This window comes from Staurois parvus, unplaced genomic scaffold (assembly GCF_062004578.1).
Source record: "Staurois parvus isolate SC_StPar_1 unplaced genomic scaffold, SC_StPar_1.0 ptg003532l, whole genome shotgun sequence".
Taxonomy (NCBI): Eukaryota; Metazoa; Chordata; class Amphibia; order Anura; family Ranidae; genus Staurois; species Staurois parvus.
Window position 1 is genome coordinate 416 of NW_028321328.1, and position 23,817 is coordinate 24,232.

The window sequence follows — 23,817 nt, forward strand, 5'->3', positions numbered from 1 at the left end:
GGATTGTCAGTGTGCCCCCCCCCAAGCCTGGAGCAGAGGTGTCAGGATTGGCAGTGTGCCCCCCCACCCCCCAAGTCTGGAGCAGAGGTGTCAGGATTGTCAGTGTGCCCCCCCCAAGTCTGGAGCAGAGGTGTCAGGATTGTCAGTGTGCCCCCCCCCCACCCCCCAAGCCTGGAGCAGAGGTGTCAGGATTGTCAGTGTGCCCCCCCCCCCCCCCAAGCCTGGAGCAGAGGTGTCAGGATTGTCAGTGTGCCCCCCCACCCCCCAAGCCTGGAGCAGAGGTGTCAGGATTGTCAGTGTGCTCCCCCCCAAGTCTGGAGCAGAGGTGTCAGGATTGTCAGTGTGTCCCCCCCAAGCCTGGAGCGAGGTGCCAGGATTGTCAGCGTGCCCCCCCCAAGCCTGGAGCAGAGGTGTCAGGATTGCTCCCCCCCTCCTGTCACCCCCCCCCCCCCTCCCCCAAGCCTGGAGCAGAGGTGCCAGGATTTTCAGTGTGCCCCCCCCAAGCCTGGAGCAGAGGTGTCAGGATTGCTCCCCCCCTCCTGTCACCCCCCCCCCTCCCCCAAGCCTGGAGCAGAGGTGTCAGGACTTCTGGGGATCTGCAGGAAGTAGCCATCACCCCTCCATGTCGCGTACCTCGTGCTTCTCCTGGAACTCGGACATGTCTAGTCGGATGAATCCCTGTAGGGGAGAACAAAGGTGTCAGAGACGGGACACACACGACCAATCACAGGTGTCGGTCTTGACATTGCAATCGTTCGTTGTCATCCATGTGACTGTAAAGCCACCTATACACGTTACAATCTGATTGTACAATCTCCCAGACACTGCAGTCCTGTCCTCACCTGCCTCATCACTCAACTTACATCCAACCAGACAGGATCCCGTCATACAGACCTGATAGTACAGTTGTGGCCAAAATTATTCAACCCCCAATGCTGTAAAGGGGTTTAGGGACTATAGTGTACATTTGGAATTGTATTCAGAATCAAATCCTACAAGGACGTTGTAACTACCCAAATGCAACTAAAATGACATCAATTGTTTATGTAATACAGTAGTAAATGGTTCTTATGTGGTTTCTTCATTGCCACAATTATTCAACCCCTTAAAGACTACCACTCTGAAGAACAGAGGTTCATACAGGTGCTTTCCATCAGGTATTGAAAACACCTGTGGATGTCACCGAGCAGCAATCAAGCATAATAAGCACCAATTAGGCAGCTTTAAAATGACTGTGATACTCAGCTCCTTCTAGACATTTACTGGTGTGGTTACAAACATGGTGAAGGCAAGAGAATGGTCCAGGAAGACAAGAGAAGAGGTGATTTCTCTTCACAGGAAGGGCAATGGCTATAAGAAGATTGCAAAGATGTTAAACATACCAAGAGACACCTTAGGAAGCATCATTCGCAAATTCAAGGCAAAGGGCACTGTTGAAACGCTACCTGGTCGTGGCAGAAAGAAGATGCTGACTTCGACTGCTGTGCGCTACCTGAAGCGTAGAGTGGAGAGAAGTCCCCGTGTGACTGCTGAGGAACTGAGAAAAGATTTGTCAGATGTGGGTACAGAAGTTTCAGCCCAGACAATAAGACGCACACTGCGTAATGAAGGCCTCCGTGCCAGAACTCCCAGGCGTACCCCCTTGCTGTCTCCAAAGAATAAGAAGAGTCGACTGCAGTATGCCAAAAGCCATGTGGACAAACCACAAAAGTTGTGGGATAGTGTTCTGTGGACTGATGAAACAAAATTAGAACTGTTTGGGCCCATGGATCAACGCTATGTTTGGAGGAGGAAGAACAAGGCCTATGATGAAAAGAACACCTTGCCTACTGTGAAGCATGGTGGAGGGTCAATCATGCTTTGGGGCTGTTTTGCTTCTGCAGGTACAGGGAAGCTTCAGCGTGTGCAAGGTACCATGAATTCTCTTCAGTACCAGGAGATATTGGATGGAAACGTGATGCAGTCCGTCACACACCTGAGGCTTGGGAGACGTTGGACCTTTCAACAGGACAATGATCCCAAGCATACCTCCAAGTCCACTAGAGCATGGTTGCAGAGGAAAGGCTGGAACATTTTGGAGTGGCCATCGCAGTCACCAGACTTAAATCCGATTGAGAACCTCTGGTGGGACTTAAAGAAAGCAGTTGCAGTGCGCAAGCCTAAGAATGTGACTGAACTGGAGGCCTTTGCCCATGAAGAATGGGCGAAGATACCCGTAGATCGCTGCAAGACACTTGTGTCAAGCTATGCTTCACGTTTAAAAGCTGTTATAACTGTAAAAGGATGCTGTACTAAGTACTAAGATTGAATGTCACTTGGGGGTTGAATAAAACTGATAATGCTGTGAGCACAGAAAAGACATTTGTGGTTATTTCATTATAACTGTTATGTTATATTTGTCTGACCTACAAGTGCCTCTTTAATGTAAATGTAAGCAAGATGACTGAATGATCAAAAGCAATGTCAAACTGGCCAAAACACTCAATTTCAGTGGGGGTTGAATAATTTTGGTCACAACTGTATACAGGCACAGGAAGATTGTACTGTGTGTGGGCAGATCCAGTCACTCGGCAGATTATTGATGGTGACACCTAGAGGACTAAGCATTGGGCAGGGAGTGACGTTACCTTCTTCACATCCTTGTGCAGATAACGAGCCGTCTGCTTGGCCAGTTCAGTTTTACCTGATGGAAGAGAGGATCAAAAAATTGTTGGTGAAGGTCGGGTCTGAACCCTCGCTGTGCCCATTACAAGGGGTTCCCACCATCCCTGTGCTGAGTTCCCGGGTCTGTACCCCCCACTGTGCCCATTATGAGGGGTTCCCACCATCCCTGTGCTGAGTTCCCGGGTCTGTACCCCCCACTGTGCCCATTATGAGGGGTTCCCACCATCCCTGTGCTGAGTTCCCGGGTCTGTACACCCGCTGTGCCCATTATGAGGGGTTCCCACCATCCCTGTGCTGAGTTCCTGGGTCTGAACCCTCGCTGTGCCCATTACAAGGGGTTCCCACCATCCCTGTGCTGAGTTCCCGGGTCTGAACCCCCGCTGTGCCCATTATGAGGGGTTCCCACCATCCCTGTGCCGAGTCCCTGTGTCTCTACGACCGCTGTGCCCATTATGAGGGGTTCCCACCATCCCTGCACTGAGTCCCCGTGTCTCTACGCCCGCTGTGCTCATTATGAGGGGTTCCCACCATCCCTGTGCTGAGTTCCCGGGTCTGTACGCCCGCTGTGCCCATTATGAGGGGTTCCCACCATCCCTGTGCTGAGTTCCCGGGTCTGAACCCTCGCTGTGCCCATTACAAGGGGTTCCCACCATCCCTGTGCTGAGTTCCCGGGTCTGTACCCCCCACTGTGCCCATTATGAGGGGTTCCCACCATCCCTGTGCTGAGTTCCCGGGTCTGTACACCCGCTGTGCCCATTATTAGGGGTTCCCACCATCCCTGTGCCGAGATCCCGGGTCTGTACACCCGCTGTGCTAATTATGAGGGGTTCCCACCATCCCTGTGCCGAGCTCCCAGATTTGTACACCCGCTGTGCCCGTTATGAGGGGTTCCCACCATCCCTGTGCTGAGTTCCCGGGTCTTTCTGCTCGCTGTGCCCATTACGAGGGGTTCCCACCATCCCTGTGCCGAGTCCCTGCGTCTCTGTGCCCATTATGAGGGGTTCCCACCATCCCTGTGCTCAGTTCCCGGGTCTGTATACTCGCTGTGCCCATTATGAGGGGTTCCCACCATCCCTGTGCTGAGTTCCCGAGTCTGTACGCCCGCTGTGCCCATTATGAGGGGTTCCCACCATCCCTGTGCTGAGTTCCCGGGTCTGTACACCCGCTGTGCCCATTATGAGGGGTTCCCATCATCCCTGTGCTGAGTTCCCGGGTCTGTACACCCGCTGTGCCCATTATGAGGGGTTCCCACCATCCCTGTGCTGAGTTCCCGAGTCTGCACGCCCGCTGTGCCCATTATGAGGGGTTCCCACCATCCCTGTGCTGAGTTCCCGGGTCTGTACACCCGCTGTGCCCATTATGAGGGGTTCCCACCATCCCTGTGCTGAGTTCCCGGGTCTGTACGCCCGCTGTGCCCATTATGAGGGGTTCCCACCATCCCTGTGCTGAGTTCCCGGGTCTGTACGCCCGCTGTGCCCATTATGAGGGGTTCCCATCATCCCTGTGCTGAGTTCCTGGGTCTGTACACCCGCTGTGCCCATTATGAGGGGTTCCCACCATCCCTGTGCTGAGTTCCTGGGTCTGTACACCCGCTGTGCCCATTATGAGGGGTTCCCACCATCCCTGTGCTGAGTTCCCGGGTCTGTACACCCGCTGTGCCCGTTATGAGGGGTTCCCACCATCCCTGCACCTAGTTCTAGCATTCTTTGTTAATACACAGGGTCCGGTCTTTCTTCGAGGTTCTCCCATTTATGAGAAGAGATGAATTATTATAATTTTTTTTACATTGTAGCTTTTTAAAATCCGAAAATCATTTCTGGAATAGAAACAGAAAAGCAAAAAAAAAAAAAAAACAAACCAACAAATCGTCACCTATTCCGGAAGATCCCAGGAACAGGAAGACCAGAGGGTGTTCCTCGTCGTACCAGCCGTTCTCCTTGCGGCGTATGGCTGGAGATTGGCGAGTCGGCGGCGGCATATGGAGGGAAGAAGAGACAGCCATCCTTATAAATCAATGACACAAAACCCCGGCTAATTATCACTAAGTATACACAATGTATCAGTGCTCTGCGCTCACTCCAACTCCGCACCGCCATTAGAGCCGCCTAATTCGATTAGCTGCCAGTGCCCTGCGAGGGGGATAATCAGGTTAGTATGGATATGGAGGACTGCTCAGGATCAACTGTTCCTGGATGTGCACTCAGGGTTGCTGGGGAGACAAGGGGCGAGCGGGGTGGAGGGTGTGGAGAGCGGACAAGGGTGAGCGGAGGGGTCAGCGGCGTGCGATTGTCTCGTTAGGAGCGCCCCTCGTCGTCTGCCGGAGATCTGAAGGGCGAACATCGGGCGGCTCAAGGTCCCGGTGACATTGAAAAAAGAAAAAAAAAACAAGAAAAAAGGGGGACTTTAACTTTTTAATCTGGTTGGCAGGACGGCGGGGAGCGTGAGAACGGAGGGTGTCGGGTGTGAAGACAGAGCGATCAGATTGCAGATTTATCAAAAAGTAACAAAGAAAAAAAAGCAAGAGAAAAAAAAACAAACACAAAAAAAAAGTCCCCATCAGAGTCCCTCCTTACCTCTATGTTCCCATCAGAGTCCCCCTTACATCAGTGTCCCCATCAGAGCCCCCCTTACATCAGTGTCCTCATCAGAGCCCCCCTTACATCAGTGTCCTCATCAGAGCCCCCCTTACATCAGTGTTCCCATCAGAGCTCCCCTTACATCATTGTCCCCATCAGAGCCCCCCTTACATTTTTGTCCTCATCAGAGCCCCCCTTACATCAGTGTCCCCATCAGAGCCCCCCTTACATCAGTGTCCCCATCAGAGCCCCCCTTATATCAGTGTTCCCATCAGAGCTCCCCTTACATCATTGTCCCCATCAGAGCCCCCCTTACATCAGTGTCCCCATCAGAGCCCCCCTTACATCAGTGTCCCCATCAGAGCCTCCTTACATCAGTGTCCCCATCAGAGCCTCCTTACATCATTGTCCCCATCAGAGCCCCCCTTACATCAGTGTCCCCATCAGAGCCTCCTTACATCATTGTCCCCATCAGAGCCCCCCTTACATCAGTGTCCCCATCAGAGCCCCCCTTACATCAGTGTCCCCATCAGAGCCCCCCTTACATCAGTGTTCCCATCAGAGCCCCCCTTACATCAGTGTCCCCATCAGAGCCCCCCTTACATCAGTGTCCCCATCAGAGCCCCCCTTACATCCGTGTCCCCATCAGAACCCCCCTTACATCCGTGTTCCCATCAGAGCCCCCCTTACATCAGTGTCCCCATCAGAGCCCCCCTTACATCAGTGTCCCCATCAGAGCCCCCCTTACATCAGTGTCCCCATCAGAGCCCCCCTTACATCAGTGTCCCCATCAGAGCCCCCCTTACATCAGTGTCCCCATCAGAGCCCCCCTTACATCAGTGTCCCCATCAGAGCCCCCCTTACATCAGTGTCCTCATCAGAACTCCCCTTACATCAGTGTTCCCATCAGAGCCCCCCTTACATCAGTGTCCCCATCAGAGCCCCCCTTACATCAGTGTCCCCCCTTACATCAGTGTCCCCATCAGAGCCCCCCTTACATCAGTGTCCCCATCAGAGCCCCCTTACATCAGTGTTCCCATCAGAGCCCCCCTTACATCAGTGTCCCCATCAGAGCCCCTCTTACATCAGTGTCCCCATCAGAGCCCCCCTTACATCCGTGTCCCCATCAGAGCCCCCCTTACATCCGTGTCCCCATCAGAGCCCCCCTTACATCAGTGTTCCCATCAGAACCCCCCTTACATCAGTGTTCCCATCAGAGCCCCCCTTACATCAGTGTCCCCATCAGAGCCCCCCTTACATCAGTGTCCCCATCAGAGCCCCCCTTACATCAGTGTCCCCATTAGAGCCCCCCTTACATCCGTGTCCCCATCAGAGCCCCCCTTACATCAGTGTTCCCATCAGAACCCCCCTTACATCAGTGTCCCCATCAGAACCCCCCTTACATCAGTGTCCCCATCAGAGCCCCCCTTACATCAGTGTCCCCATCAGAGCCCCCCTTACATCAGTGTCCCCATCAGAGCCCCCCTTACATCAGTGTCCCCATCAGAGCCCCCCTTACATCAGTGTCCTCATCAGAGCCCCCCTTACATCAGTGTCCCCATCAGAGCCCCCCTTACATCAGTGTCCCCATCAGAGTGCCCCCTTACATCAGTGTCCCCATCAGAGCCCCCCTTACATCAGTGTTCCCATCAGAGCCCCCCTTACATCAGTGTCCCCATCAGAGTGCCCCCTTACATCAGTGTCCCCATCAGAGCCCCCCTTACATCAGTGTCCCCATCAGAGCCCCCCTTACATCAGTGTATGGGCAAAAATGTTTTAGACAGAGAAGGGAAGGGACAGAACCCCTTGTTTGGCCGTACTGCCCCTGTGGATCACAGCAGTGCAGGTCGTTCCGCACTCCTGTGACCCATTTTCAGACGACAGCGGGCTGACGTCACTCAGCTAGTCCAGGCTGGGGGAAGATCCCGACGTTAAAGTCGGGATCCACCCAGATCCCTTGATCCCTTGACGCCTGAGCCGGCCACCCCCACAGCACACGTCTCCAGCAAGCGTGGGGAGGGCACGGCCGACGACGGGAACCGACATCCGTCACTCTCTGCTCACGGAGTGCTGAGAACTGAGCGATTGGAGGTCTTTGATCACTCAGTTCTCAAGTGGTAGCGCCGGTGGGGGACTGATGCTGCCTCCACCTAGGTAAGTATCATATATAAAAAATAATACTCCGGACACAGTGGAATACCGATTGTAGTACGGGACCTCTGTGCGAGGTCCCGATCATGTGACCACTGATTGGCCAATCAGTGATCACATGCAGAGTAGTAAGCAAGATGTCACTTCTGACATCATTGCTTCCTATGTGTGAAATCCGTGAATGATCACAGAGGTCACATGGTACAGGGCTATTCACAACAGCCTTGTCCCATGTGACAAGCTGTGACCAATCACAGCTCACACAGTAGTTTCTCAATGGCTGCAGGAATGCAGCCAGAGAGAAGGAGAAATTATTGCTTTTACAGTCTTTATGGGTGTAAAAGCAATCAGTGTAAAAAAAAAAAATCTTCATCGCCCCCCACAAGTAGTATACTATGGTGACACTGTACTGCTAGGGAGACTGTATGTAAAAAAAAAAATAATAATAATATAAAAAAATAAAATAAAAATATTAAAAAAAATGTTTCAAAATTATAATTTTTGGGTATAAACTACTTTGTTTTTTTTTTTGTTTTTTTGTTACTAAAAAGAGAACTGAATATATTTTGGCCAAGATTTATGAAGAAAGATTATTTATTTGCAAAATGTTATAAGAAAAACACTTTTTTGCTACTTTTTGGACTTTTTCATTTACATAGCAAAAAAAATAAAATAAAAATCCCAGCGGTGAATAAATACCACCAAAATAAAGCTTTATCTGTCTAAAAAAAAAGTTAAAAAATTCATCTGGGTCCAGTGTTGCATGACCGCGCAATTGTCATTCAAAGTGTGATAGTGCTGAAAGCTGAAAATTGGCCTGGACTGGAAGGGGGTGAAAGCGTCCGGACTGGAAGGGGGGGAAAGCGTCCGGACTGGAAGGGGGGGAAAGCGTCCGGACTGGAAGGGGGGGAAAGCGTCCGGACTGGAAGGGGGGGGAAAGTGTCCGGACTGGAAGGGGGGGGAAAGTGTCCGGACTGGAAGGGGGGGGAAGTGTCCGGACTGGAAGGGGGGAAAGTGTCCGGACTGGAAGGGGGGGGAAAGTGTCCGGACTGGAAGGGGGGGGAAAGTGTCCGGACTGGAAGGGGGAAAGTGTCCGGACTGGAAGGGGGGGGAAAGTGTCCGGACTGGAAGGGGGGGGAAAGTGTCCGGACTGGAAGGGGGGGAAGTGTCCGGACTGGAAGGGGGGGAAGTGTCCGGACTGGAAGGGGGTGAAAGTGTCCGGACTGGAAGGGGGGGAAGTGTCCGGACTGGAAGGGGGGGAAGTGTCCGGACTGGAAGGGGGGAAAGTGTCCGGACTGGAAGGGGGTGAAAGTGTCCGGACTGGAAGGGGGGGAAGTGTCCGGACTGGAAGGGGGGAAAGTGTCCGGACTGGAAGGGGGTGAAAGTGTCCGGACTGGAAGGGGTTAAAGTGTGTGGACTGGAAGGGGTTAAAGTGTGTGGACTGGAAGGGGGGGGAAAGTGTCCGGACTGGAAGGGGGGGGAAAGTGTCCGGACTGGAAGGGGGGGGAAAGTGTCCGGACTGGAAGGGGGGGGAAGTGTCCGGACTGGAAGGGGGGAAAGTGTCCGGACTGGAAGGGGGGGGAAAGTGTCCGGACTGGAAGGGGGGGGAAAGTGTCCGGACTGGAAGGGGGGGGAAAGTGTCCGGACTGGAAGGGGGGGAAGTGTCCGGACTGGAAGGGGGGGAAGTGTCCGGACTGGAAGGGGGTGAAAGTGTCCGGACTGGAAGGGGGGGAAGTGTCCGGACTGGAAGGGGGGGAAGTGTCCGGACTGGAAGGGGGTGAAAGTGTCCGGACTGGAAGGGGTTAAAGTGTGTGGACTGGAAGGGGTTAAAGTGTGTGGACTGGAAGGGGGGAAAGTGTCCGGACTGGAAGGGGGGGAAAGCGTCCGAACTGGAAGGGGGGGGGGGGGGGAAGTGTCTGGACTGGAAGGGGGTGAAAGTGTCCGGACTGGAAGGGGTTAAAGTGTGTGGACTGGAAGGGGGTGAAAGTGTCCGGACTGGAAGGGGGGGAAAGCGTCCGAACTGGAAGGGGGGGAAAGTGTCCGGACTGGAAGGGGGGGGGGGGGGGAAAGCGTCCGGACTGGAAGGGGGTGAAAGTGTCCGGTCTGGAAGGGGGGAAAGTGTCCGGACTGGAAGGGGGGGGAAAGTGTCCGGACTGGAAGGGGGTGAAAGTGTCCGGACTGGAAGGGGGTGAAAGTGTCCGGACTGGAAGGGGGGGAAAGTGTCCGGACTGGAAGGGGGGGAAAGTGTCCGGACTGGAAGGGGGTGAAAGTGTCCGGACTGGAAGGGGGGGAAAGTGTCCGGACTGGAAGGGGTTAAAGTCTGTGTCCTGAGATTTTTATTAACCTCCTTTCCTGAATGTACAACAGGAAATGGAAAGAAATCTCCTCGTACTCATCACCAGAACAGATGTCCCCGTCAGGAGTTTTATAATTTATTACTATTATTATACAGGATTTATATTGTGTCAGTTTGTGTAGCAATTTGCGATATAAAAGAAGTCATAATACAATACACGGAGGACATACATGGGGGTCATACATGGGGGTCATACACGGAGGTCATACATGGTGGACATACACGGGGGTCATACACGGAGGACATACACGGGGGTCATACACGGAGGACATAGACGGAGGTCATACACGGAGGACATACACAGGGGTAATACATGGGGGTCATACACGGGGGTCATACACGGGGGTCATACACGGGGGTCATACACGGGGGTCATACACGGAGGACATACACGGAGGTCATACATGGGGGTCATACACGGAGGTCATACTTGGGGGTCATACATGGAGGTCATACACGGAGGACATACACGGAGGTCATACACGGAGGTCATACACGGAGGCCATACATGGGGGGCATACACGGAGGTCATACATGGGGGTCATACACGGAGGACATACATGGAGGTCATACACGGGGGTCATACATGGAGGTCATACATGGAGGACATACATGGAGGACATACATGGAGGTCATACATGGAGGACATACATGGAGGTCATACATGGGGGTCATACACGGGGGTCATACGCGTGGGACATACACGGAGGACATACATGGGGGTCATACACGGAGGAAATACGTGGGGGTCAGGGGGGGCTCAGCTTGCGGGAGTTTACAATCTGAAAGGGGAGGGGCCGAGTGGTGTGACATGAAGGAGAAAGAATTCAGTTTATGAGGTAGAGGCGTGGCTAGGGACGGACAGATTTAGGTGGGGAGTTCCCAAGGATGGGAGAGGCTCTGGAGAAGTTCTGGAGGAGGTGATGAGGAACCTGAATAGCCGGAGGTCTCTGGAGGAGCAGAGAGGACGGTTTGGGCGATATCATGAGAGGAGGTCAGTGATGTAGCTTGTGGCAGTTATGGATAGTTTTGCATGCTGTTAGCATTCTGAATTGTATTCATTGGGTGAGTGGAGGCCAGTGGAAGGATTGGCAGAGAGGGATGGAGGACACTGAATGGAGGCCAGTGGAGGGATTGGCAGAGAGGGGTGGAGGACACTGAATGGAGGCCAGTGGAGGGATTGGCAGAGAGGGGTGGAGGACACTGAATGGAGGTCAGTGGAGGGATTGGCAGAGAGGGGTGGAGGACACTGAATGGAGGCCAGTGGAAGGATTGGCAGAGAGGGGTGGAGGACACTGAATGGAGGCCAGTGGAGGGATTGGCAGAGAGGGGTGGAGGACACTGAGTGGAGGCAGTGGAGGGATTGGCAGAGAGGGGTGGAGGACACTGAATGGAGGCCAGTGGAGGGATTGGCAGAGAGGGGTGGAGGACACTGAATGGAGGCCAGTGGAGGGATTGGCAGAGAGGGGTGGAGGACACTGAATGGAGGCCAGTGGAGGGATTGGCAGAGAGGGGTGGAGGACACTGAATGGAGGCCAGTCGAGGGATTGGCAGAGAGGGGTGGAGGACACTGAATGGAGGCCAGTGGAGGGATTGGCAGAGAGGGGTGGAGGACACTAAGCGGAGGCCAGTGGAGGGATTGGCAGAGAGGGGTGGAGGACACTGAGTGGAGGCCAGTGGAGGGATTGGCAGAGAGGGGTGGAGGACACTGAATGGAGGCCAGTGGAGGGATTGGCAGAGAGGGGTGGAGGACACTGAATGGAGGCCAGTCGAGGGATTGGCAGAGAGGGGTGGAGGACACTGAATGGAGGCCAGTCGAGGGATTGGCAGAGAGGGGTGGAGGACACTGAATGGAGGCCAGTGGAGGGATTGGCAGAGAGGGGTGGAGGACACTAAGCGGAGGCCAGTGGAGGGATTGGCAGAGAGGGGTGGAGGACACTGAGTGGAGGTCAGTGGAGGGATTGGCAGAGAGGGGTGGAGGACACTGAGTGGAGCTCAGTGGAGGGATTGGCAGAGAGGGGTGGAGGACACTGAGTGGAGGTCAGTGGAGGGATTGGCAGAGAGGGGTGGAGGACACTGAGTGGAGGTCAGTGGAGGGATTGGCAGAGAGGGGTGGAGGACATTGAGTGGAGATCAGTGGAGGGATTGGCAGAGGGGGGTGGAGGACACTGAGTGGAGATCAGTGGAGGGATTGGCAGAGAGGGGTGGAGGACACTGAGTGGAGATCAGTGGAGGGATTGGCAGAGGGGGGTGGAGGACACTGAATGGAGATCAGTGGAGGGATTGGCAGATTGCAAGGCAATCAAGGATATAAATCAGGTGGTGAGGAGGCAACATATCGGCATCTCCCCACCTGTCAAGCACACTCAGATCGCTCTTCAGAGGAGGAGCAGTGCCCGCTGCACTTGTGAATGAGCCCTTAGTTGTATTCAGCAGCGGGACCCTTAGAACTCGTTCACACGTAAAGTTAGTGGAAGGTAACCCTGTGGTTTTACCGCCCCCAATCCCTATCTATTAGCTGCTGAGGCACACATCCGCAGCATGAACTAACCCCCGTTGCTTTTGGTGGGTGCTTATCACAGAGGGCCACTCTGGAAGGGCCCCGCAACTGCATGCCTCTGTGGGGTCCAAGGGGTTGAAGCGGGCGGTGAGAAAGCAACACAACACAACCCGCTGTAACCCCTTAAATGCTGCACGGCACAGGGTCGGAGGGCACTTGTAGTGCGGCCTCATTCATTCACACCCACCGACCACGACAGGCTGCTACCGGCCACTGCAGCAGGACATAGAAACCGAGAAAAAGGCCGACTGGTCCATCGAGTCTGCCTGGTTTTTTGTTTTTGGTGTTTTGTATTTTCCTTTTCTCTTTTTTTTGTGTGCGTTTTCCTATTTTTGTGTATTTTTTTGTTTTCCTTTTTTGTGTGTTTTTTGTTTTCTTTTTTGTGTTTTTTGCGTTTTCCTTTTTTTTGTGTGTGTTTTCCTTTCTTTTAGGTGTTTTCATTTTTTTTTTGTTTTTTGTGTGTTTTTTGTGTTTTCCTTCTTTCTTTTTTTGTGTGTGTTTTCCTTTCTTTTGTGTGTTTTTTGTGTTTTCGTTTTTTTTGTGTGTGTTTTTTGTGTTTTCCTTCTTTCTTTTTTTGTGTGTATTTTCCTTTTTTGTGTGTGTGTTTTTTTTCTTTTCCTTTTTTTTGTGTGTTTTCCTTTTTTGTGTGTGTGTTTTTTCTTTTCCTATTTTTGTGTATTTTTCTTTTTTGTGTGTTCCTTTTTTGTGTTTTTTGTGTTTTCCTTTTTTCTTGTGTGCGTTTTCCTATTTTTGTGTATTTTTTTGTGGTTGCCTTTTTTGTGTTTTTCCTTGTTTTCCTTTTTTTTGTGTTTTTTGCGTTTTCCTTTTTTTGTGTGTGTTCATTTTTTTTGTGTTTTCCTTTTTTTGTTTTTTGTGTGTGTGTTTTCCTTTTTATTTGTGTGTTTTTGTGTTTTCCTTCTTTCTTTTTTTGTGTGTGTTTTCCTTTGTTCTTCGTGTTTTCCTTTTTTGTGTGTGTTTTTTGTGTTCTCCTTTCTTTTTTTTATATGTGTGTGTTTTCCTTTTTTTTGTGTGTGTTTTCCTTTTTTCTTTTTTGTTGTGTGTTTTCCTTTCTTTTGTGTGTTTTTTGTGTTTTCATTTTTTTTTGTGTTCTTCTTTCTTTTTTTGTGTGTATTTTCCTTTTTTGTGTGTGTGTTTTTTCTTTTCCTTTTTTGTGTGTGTTTTTTGTGTTTTCCTTTTTTCTTCGTGTTTTCCTTTTTTTGTGTTTTTTGTGTTTTCCTTTCTTTTTTTTGTGTGTGTGTGTGTGTTTTCCTTTTTTATATGTGTGTGATTTCCTTTTTTTTTTTATGTGTAACTCTCTGTCCTGTAATGTCCATCTTCTACCTCGCTGCCCTTCCTGTGGACAGGGACAATATTATGGACTGTTGCGTCGGACGCACTGTGGACCATCCCATTCATAACAAAACCCCCAGGCCATGGTGTGGCTGCTTTGGACGCACTGATTGGCTGAAGTGGATTTTCATATCTGCGCTGCTTCCGCTCCCCCGAGGAAGTCAGTGCCTGTAATACCTGTTGATCCGCCAGAAATCCAGCGAGCTCCACAACTTCCTGTTTGAGCTGACAACCTGGCACCGAATTTCCAAGCAGCGTTGTCAGCCCTGCCCATTTCTTCCCTTGCTGGACTACAGAACACGTGCCCCACTTATCTCCATAGCCCCTCCTTGCTTACATTCTCAATCCCCCCCCCCATTTCTTTCTCATCATCAATAACTGTCCCTCGGTGGGTGGGCAGAGGTGTCTTGCGGGTCAGCTCGATGTAATTATTGCTCGATCGGTAGCGCGGTTTCCCGTTTATCCAGACGCCGATGTTGTTTTTTTCTCCCTGCAAGACAAAGGAAACAAATCCTCGCCCCCCCCCCCTCCAACCCCCGCGGGGGGAGCCGAGCGGCTTTTATTTTCTCCATTTGTATGGCGCGGGCCCTTCAGCGCTCTATTGAACGGATAAATTCTCCGGATTGTTTTACACAAATCAATAGCGCAGCAGTTATTCGTTCGGCTGTGCGGGAGAACGATCGGTCCCGGCCACTTTGTCAGGGTAATAAATGCGCCTTTATCCAATCTATTCATTTTCGGGGGGGGGGGGGGGGGTGGGAGCCGATCCTCGCGAGGGTGCGATTTCTGGGACATGCGGCGCTCGGGAGCGATTTATTTTACAAGCCGGGGTGAACGTTTTCAGCACTAGTGAAGAGGAATTCTGGGTAAAGTCGATCCCCAATCCCCCCCCCCCAGGACTAATGACCCCGGAGAAGTGTTGGTGTATTATGTCACTTCCGGGGTCACAGAGCTCACTCCTGAGCATGCAGCTAATCAAGGAAGATCTGTGCTTGAACAGCCTCATTGGAGGGCGGGGGGGGGGGGGGGGGGACCTCAGGGGTCTGACGGACACTGAATGACTGTGGATGGCTACAGAGGGGTAGGTCAGTTCTAGGAGGGCGTCATATGATGTCCCACCCAGAACGAGCCCCTCCCCCTGCGCACGCCCCCAGTGCTCCTTTGGACACCGCTGATCACATGACATGGTAAAAGGCCAATCACAGCTGACCACCATGTAAATACACTTGCCGGTTATTGGCAGCACTTTCCTCACCCGGGACAGAGCAAGGAAGGTACTGATGGGTGACCGGCAACTGTCAAAGCAGACATCTGCACTGATTATCAGTGCAGATCCAAACGTTCCCAACAGTGCTGCCCATCAGTGCCCAACAGTGCTGTCAATCTGTGCCCAACAGTGCTGCCCATCAGTGCCCAACAGTGCTGTCAATCTGTGCCCAACAGTGCTGCCCATCGGTGCCCAACAGTGCTGCCCATCAGTGCCCAACAGTGCTGTCAATCTGTGCCCAACAGTGCTGCCCATCGGTGCCCAACAGTGCGGCCCATCGGTGCCCAACAGTGCTGTCAATCTGTGCCCAACAGTCAGTGCCCTTCAGTGCTACCTATTAGTGCACATCAGTGATGTCTTATCAGTGCAGCAGCATCATCAGTGCCTCCTCATTAATGCCCACCAGTGACGCCTCATTACTGCTGTCTATCAGTGCTGCCTCATCAACGCCCATCAGTGCAGCCTCATCAACACACATCAGTGCAGCCTCATCAACACACATCAGTGCAGCCTCATCAACGCACATCAGTGCAGCCTCATCAACACACATCAGTGCAGCCTCATCAACGCACATCAGTGCAGCCTCATCAACGCACATCAGTGCAGCCTCATCAACACACATCAGTGCTGCCTCATCAACGCTCATCAGTGCTGCCTCATCAACGCCCATCAGTGCTGCCTCATCAACGCCCATCAGTGCTGCCTCATCAACGCCCATCAGTGCTGCCTCATCAACGCCCATCAGTGCTGCCTCATCAGCGCCCATCAGTGCTCCCTCATCAGTGCTGCCTCATCAACGCACATCAGTGCTGTCTCATCAGTGCAGCCTCATCAACGCACATCAGTGCTGTCTCATCAGTGCAGCCTCATCAACGCACATCAGTGCTGTCTCATCAGTGCCCATCAGTGCTGCCTCATGAGTGCCCATCAGTGCTGCCTCATCAACGCACATCAGTGCTGTCTCATCAGTGCTCCCTCATCAGCGCCCATCAGTGCTCCCTCATCAGTGCTGCCTCATCAACGCCCATCAGTGCTGCCTCATCAACGCACATCAGTGCTGCCTCATCAACGCACATCAGTGCAACCTCATCAGTGCCCATCAGTGCAGCCTCATCAACGCACATCAGTGCTGCCTCATCGGTGCCCATCAGTGCTGCCTCATCAGTGCCCATCAGTGCTGTCTCATCAGTGCTCCCTCATCAGCGCCCATTAGTGCTCCCTCATCAGCGCTTATCAGTGCTGCCTCATCAGTGCTGCCTCATCAACGCACATCAGTGCTATCTCATCAGTGCCCATCAGTGCTGCCTCATCAGTGCCCATCAGTGCTGCCTAATCAGCGCCCATCAGTGCTGCCTCATCAACGCACATCAGTGCTATCTCATCAGTGCCCATCAGTGCTGCCTCATCAGTGCCCATCAGTGCTGCCTAATCAGCGCCCATCAGTGCTGCCTCATCAATGCACATCAGTGCTGCCTCATCAGTGCCCATCGGTGCTGCCTCATCAGTGCCCATCGGTGCTGCCTCATCAGTGCCCATCGGTGCTGCCTCATCAGTGCCGCCTCATCAGTGCCCATCGGTGCTGCCTCATCAGTGCCCATCGGTGCTGCCTCATCAGTGCCGCCTCATCGGTGCTGCCTCATCAGTGCCGCCTCATCAGTGCCCATCAGTGCTCTCTCATCAGTGCCCATCAGTGCTCCCTCATCAGTGCTCATCAGTGCTCCCTCATCAGTGCCCATCAGTGCTCATCAGTGCTCCCTCATCAGTGCCCATCAGTGCTCATCAGTGCTCCCTCATCAGTGCCCATCAGTGCTCATCAGTGCCGCCTCATCAGTGCCCATCAGTGCTGCCTCATCAGTGAAGGAGAAAAATTACCTGTTTCCAAATGTTATAATAGAAACAAAGAAAAACTTTAGTTATTTTATCTTCTTCAAAATGCTCGCTCTTTATTCGTTTATAGCGCAAACAATAACCCCCCCTCCCCCCCCAGCGGTGACTGAATACCACAACACAAAGCTGTATCTGTGTGAAAAAAATGATAAAAATGTCATCTGGGTGCAGAGCTGCATGACCGCGCAATTGTCACTCAAACTGCGACAGTGCTGAAAGCTGAAAATTGGCCTGGGCAGGTGGGGGGGGGGAGTGCCCGGCAGGCGAGGGGATAAAGAGTACCTGTCACCACCCATGCTATCTCCAATGCTTGTCAGTCCCCTTCTGAAAGCAATACAGTTAAAAAGAAAAAAAACAAAACTTCTATAAAATAATTGTTTTTTTTTTTAAAGCATCCTCATCACCACATTCCAGACTGTACATTGTAGAAGGAGGAGGAGTCATTTCCTCAGTCCCCTCCCCCAGTGATCAGACTGTACATTGTAACTTTGTAGAAGGAGGAGGAGTCATTTCCTCAGTCCCCTCCCCCAGTGATCAGACTGTACATTGTAACTTTGTAGAAGGAGGAGGAGTCATTTCCTCAGTCCCCTCCCCCAGTGATCAGACTGTACATTGTAACTTTGTAGAAGGAGGAGGAGTCATTTCCTCAGTCCCCTCCCCCAGTGATCAGACTGTACATTGTAACTTTGTAGAAGGAGGAGGAGTCATTTCTTCAGTCCCCTCCCCCAGTGATCAGACTGTACATTGTAACTTTGTAGAAGGAGGAGGAGTCATTTCCTCAGTCCCCTCCCCCAGTGATCAGACTGTACATTGTAACTTTGTAGAAGGAGGAGGAGTCATTTCCTCAGTCTCCCCTCCCCCAGTGATCAGACTGTACATTGTAACTTTTTAGAAGGAGGAGGAGTCATTTCCTCAGTCCCCTCCCCCAGTGATCAGACTGTACATTGTAACTTTTTAGAAGGAGGAGGAGTCATTTCCTCAGTCTCCCCCCCCCCAGTGATCAGACTGTACATTGTAACTTTGTAGAAGGAGGAGGAGTCATTTCCTCAGTCTCCCCTCCCCCAGCGATCAGATTGTACATTGTAACTTTGTAGAAGGGGGAGGAGGCATTTCCTCAGTCTCCCCTCCCCCAGTGATCAGACTGTACATTGTAACTTTGTAGAAGGAGGAGGAGTCATTTCCTCAGTCTCCCCTCCCCCAGTGATCAGACTGTACATTGTAACTTTGTAGAAGGAGGAGGAGTCATTTCCTCAGTCTCCCCTCCCCCAGCGATCAGACTGTACATTGTAACTTTGTAGAAGGGGGAGGAGGCATTTCCTCAGTCTCCCCTCCCCCAGCGATCAGACTGTACATTGTAACTTTGTAGAAGGGGGAGGAGGCATTTCCTCAGTCTCCCCTCCCCCAGTGATCAGACTGTACATTGTAACTTAGTAGGAGGAGTCATTTCCTCAGTCTCCCCTCCCCCAGTGATCAGACTGTACATTGTAACTTAGTAGAAGGAGGAGTCATTTCCTCAGTCTCCCCTCCCCCAGTGATCAGACTGTACATTGTAACTTTGTAGAAGGAGGAGGAGGCGTTTCCTCAGTCTATGGAGTCCAGCGTGGTCTTCCTTGCAGCTGAAGTTCCTCTTCCACGTCGCCATCTTCATTTCTCTGTTGCTTGTGGTTTCCCACGCACACACAGGCACGCTCCATGCACACCACGCACAGGCACACCACGCTCATCACGCACAGGCACACTCCATGCACACCACGCACAGGCACACCACGCTCATCACGCACAGGCACACTCCATGCACACCACGCTCATCACGCACAGGCACACTCCATGCACACCACGCTCATCACGCACAGGCACACTCCATGCACACCACGCTCATCACGCACAGGCACACTCCATGCACACCACGCACAGGCGCACACCGTGCACAGGCACACTCCATGCACACCACACACAGGCACACTCCATGCACACCACACACAGGCACGCTCCATGCACACCACGCTCACCACGCACAGGCACACTCCATGCACACCACACACAGGCACACTCCATGCACACCGCGCACAGGCAGGGCACCTCATTCATTTCCATGAGAAAAGCACAGAAGCCATTTTTTACAAAACTGTGAACTAAAAAGGTGAACACTTACCTGTCCAAAGGTCGCTCTTCGGGCCTCCTCATTGGCTGGAGGGGGAAGGTGTCACTCCTGAGCATGCACAGGACCTAGTCATCCCGGCACCGAATACGCAAGATGTTTTCGCTCGCACTATCACATGTGGGGTCCTTAGAACGATCGACACGAAGGGAAGTCATGTGACTGACGTCAGTGAGGATTGAATGGAATTGAATATCGGACCTCTGCAGAGAGACCACTGCTTCCACACAAGGATCGTGGCTTTGATGACCAAATAGTAGAAGACATGTCAGACCTCTGCAGAGAGACCACTGCTTCCACACACGGATCGTGGCTTTGATGACTGAATAGTAGAAGACATGTCGGACCTCTGCAGAGAGGCCACTGCTTCCACACAGGGATCGTGGCTTTGATGACTGAATAGTAGAGGGAATGTAGGACCTCTGCAGAGAGACCACTGCTTCCACACACGGATCGTGGCTTTGATGACTGAATAGTAGAGGGAATGTCGGAGCTCTGCAGATAGACCACTGCTTCCACACACGGATCGTGGCTTTGATGACTGAATAGTAGAGGGAATGTAGGAGCTCTGCAGAGAGGCCACTGCTTCCACACACGGATCGTGGCTTTGATGACTGAATAGTAGAGGGAATGTAGGAGCTCTGCAGAGAGGCCACTGCTTCCACACACGGATCGTGGCTTTGATGACTGAATAGTAGAAGACATGTCAGACCTCTGCAGAGAGACCACTGCTTCCACACACGGATCGTGGCTTTGATGACTGAATAGTAGAAGACATGTCAGACCTCTGCAGAGAGACCACTGCTTCCATACAGGGATCGTGGCTTTGATGACTGAATAGTAGAAGACATGTCAGACCTCTGCAGAGAGACCACTGCTTCCATACAGGGATCGTGGCTTTGATGACTGAATAGTAGAGGACATGTCAGACCTCTGCAGGGAGACCACTGCTTCCACACAGGGATCGTGGCTTTGATGACTGAATAGTAGAAGACATGTCAGACCTCTGCAGAGAGACCACTGCTTCCACACACGGATCGTGGCTTTGATGACTGAATAGTAGAGGGAATGTCGGAGCTCTGCAGAGAGACCACTGCTTCCACACACGGATCGTGGCTTTGATGACTGAATAGTAGAGGGAATGTCGGAGCTCTGCAGAGAGGCCACTGCTTCCACACAAGGATCGTGGCTTTGATGACCGAATAGTAGAGGGAATGTCGGAGCTCTGCAGAGAGGCCACTGCTTCCACACACGGATCATGGCTTTGATGACTGAATAGTAGAGGGAATGTCGGAGCTCTGCAGAGAGGCCACTGCTTCCACACAAGGATCGTGGCTTTGATGACCGAATAGTAGAAGACATGTCAGACCACTGCAGAGAGACCACTGCTTCCACACAAGGATCGTGGCTTTGATGACCGAATAGTAGAAGACATGTCAGACCACTGCAGAGAGGCCACTGCTTCCACACACGGATCGTGGCTTTGATGACTGAATAGTAGAGGGAATGTCGGAGCTCTGCAGAGAGGCCACTGCTTCCACACACGGATCGTGGCTTTGATGACTGAATAGTAGAGGGAATGTCGGAGCTCTGCAGAGAGGCCACTGCTTCCACACAGGGATCGTGGCTTTGATGACCGAATAGTAGAGGGAATGTCGGAGCTCTGCAGAGAGGCCACTGCTTCCACACAGGGATCGTGAGCTGAATTGACTGCAGGCCAACTTTTGCCCAGAGCTCCACTTTAAAGCTGACCAGGCCCCGCCCCATCCTCTGTACCCTGAAAATAAAAAAAAGTTATGGTTCGCTGTTCTCGTCCAATCAAAAGGCAGCCCACTGTGAGGGGTTAATCCCCCCCCCCCACAAGACAGCTGCAGGGCCACCAGCACAACGGATCGCTAAATGAAAATTCCGTCCCTTCCACTTAGCTGAGACCGCGGCGGACAGCGCCGATATCCCGCGGCTGGGGGGGGGGAGGGCGATCTCAGGCACATAATTCAATCAGGGGGCCCATAAAGAGAGCAGGTCTAATGTACAGAGACACCACCCCGTGTCACACGCAGACACGCAACATTCATCACGCCACACCAATTACCCAGCACTGCCTGCGGGCGCAGGCCAGAGCCGGCTGGGGAGACGAGACAACGCCACCGCTGCCGCTGGAGATGCAATCCATGGAGCATCAGTACTCGGCCATGGCGGGGGAGCAGCAATGGATCGCTCACTGCAATGCACACAGACAGCGCCCATCACAAGGACAGGCAGTGCATGCTCGGTCATGTGTGTAACCCGTCCAGGAGGATGGCGCCATCTTTATTCAGGCAATATCCGGGGTCACCATTTACTTCCTAGATTGACACAACTATGAGAATCCCGGTGACTGTGCGGTCCTTGGCTGTGTTCACAAACGTCTGACACAGATCAGCCCCTGCTGCACGCAACTATGTAAATCCTGGTGTGCGGTTCGTGGCTGTGTTCACAAACATCTGACACAGATCAGCCCCTGTTGCAGCGTCTCGCTATGCGACTAGTTACAAAGTTACAATGTACGGTCTAATCTCTGGGGGGAGGGGGGGGGGGGGGGGGGAGACTGAGGAAATGCTTCCTCCTACCTGCAGCAGACTGATGAAATCACGGCCTAGACAGGGTCACTGATTGTAGCTCAGTCAGCAGTGGCTGTTTTATGATACAAGGTGAAGCTTTCCTTCTAGAACTTTCTATGGTAACATGGAGTCCTCATGGCACTCTCTATGGTAACACGGAGTCATCATGGCACTCTCTATGGTAACATGGAGTCCTCATGGCACTCTCTATGGTAACACGGAGTCATCATGGCACTCTCTATGGTAACACGGAGTCATCATGGCACTCTCTATGGTAACACAGAGTCCTCATGGCACTCTCTATGGTAACACAGAGTCCTCATGGCACTCTCTATGGTAACACGGAGTCATCATGGCACTCTCTATGGTAACATGGAGTCATCATGGCACTCTCTATGGTAACACGGAGTCCTCATGGCACTCTCTATGGTAACATGGAGTCCTCATGGCACTCACTATGGTAACATGGAGTCCTCATGGCACTCTCTATGGTAACATGGAGTCATCATGGCACTCTCTATGGTAACATGGAGTCATCATGGCACTCTCTATGGTAACACGGAGTCCTCATGGCACTCTCTATGGTAACATGGAGTCCTCATGGCACTCACTATGGTAACATGGAGTCCTCATGGCACTCTCTATGGAAACATGGAGTCATCATGGCACTCTCTATGGTAACATGGAGTCATCATGGCACTCTCTATGGTAACATGGAGTCATCATGGCACTCTCTATGGTAACATGGAGTCATCATGGCACTCTCTATGTTAACATGGAGTCCTCATGGCACTCTCTATGGTAACATGGAGTCCTCATGGCACTCTTTATGGTAACATGGGGTCATCATGGCACTCTCTATGGTAACATGGAGTCCTCATGGCACTCCCTATGGTAACATGGACTCCTCATGGCACTCTCTATGGTAACATGGAGTCCTCATGGCACTCTCTATTGTAACATGGAGTCATCATGGCACTCTCTATGGTAACATGGACTCCTCATGGCACTCTCTATGGAAACATGGAGTCATCAAGGCACTCTCTATGGTAACATGGAGTCCTCATGGCACTCTCTATGGTAACATGGACTCCTCATGGCACTCTCTATGGTAACATGGGGTCATCATGGCACTCTCTATGGTAACATGGACTCCTCATGACACTCTCTATGGTAACATGGACTCCTCATGGCACTCTCTATGGTAACATGGACTCCTCATGGCACTCTCTATGGTAACATGGAGTCCTCATGGCACTCTCTATGGTAACATGGACTCCTCATGGCAATCTCTATGGTAACATGGAGTCATCATGGCACTCTCTATGGTAACATGGAGGCCTAAGTGACAAGGTCCAAATTGGGCCCAAAGTGTCAATATTTTGTGTGGCCGCCATTATTTTCCAGTGCTGCCTTAACCCTCTTGGGCATGGAGGTCACCAGAGCTTCACAGGTTGCCACTGGAGTCCTCTTCCACTCCTTCATGACGTCATCACGGAGCTGGTGGATGTTAGAGACCTTGTGCTCCTCCACCTTCCGTTTGAGGATGTCCCACAGATGCTCAATAGGGTTTAGGTCTGGAGACATGCTTGGCCAGTCCATCACCTTTATCCTCAGCTTCTTTAGCCAGGCAGTGGTGGTCTCGGAGGTGTGTTTGGGGTCGTTATGTTGGAATACTGCCCTGCGGCCCAGTCTATGAAGGGAGGGGATCATGGCCTGCTTCAGTGTGTCACAGTACATGTTGGCATTCATGGTTCCCTCAATGAGCTCCCCAGTGCCGGCAGCACTCATGCAGCCCCAGACCATGACACTCCCACCACCATGGGGCCCCAGACCATGACACTCCCACCACCATGGGGCCCCAGACCATGACACTCCCACCACCATGCTTGACTGTAGGCAAGACACACTTGTCTTTGTACTCCTCGCCTGGTTGCCGCCACACACGCCTGACACCATCTGAACCCAATCAGTTGATGTTGGTGTCATCAGACCACAGGAGACGGTTCCAGTACTCCATGTCCTTAGTCTGCTTGTCTTCAGCAAACTGTTTGCGGCTTTCTTGGTCATCATCTTTAGAAGGGGCTTCCTTCTGGGACGACAGCCATGCAGACCAATGTGATGCAGTGTGCGGCGTATGGTCTGAGCTCTGACAGGCTGACCCCCCCCACCCCTTCACCCTCTGCAGCAATGCTGGCAGCACTCATACGTCTATTTCCCAAAGACAACCTCTGGATAGGACGCTGAG

General features: G+C 52.2%; 1 protein-coding gene across 1 annotated transcript in view; it reads right to left on the reverse strand.

Annotated features, from left to right (window-relative positions):
• Positions 1-633: 633 nt before the first annotated feature.
• The window catches only part of LOC149427739 (mitochondrial disaggregase-like), a gene marked incomplete at its 3' end in the record, with an annotated part of 120,526 nt that continues 97,342 nt past the window's right edge, over positions 634-23,817 (reverse strand). The window contains exons 8-10 of the mRNA XM_089667717.1: positions 4,537-4,614; positions 2,628-2,683; positions 634-678 (exon numbers count right to left, since the gene is read on the reverse strand). Coding sequence (XP_089523843.1) covers positions 634-678; positions 2,628-2,683; positions 4,537-4,614 — 179 coding nt within the window. The remainder of the gene's footprint in view (positions 679-2,627; positions 2,684-4,536; positions 4,615-23,817) is intronic.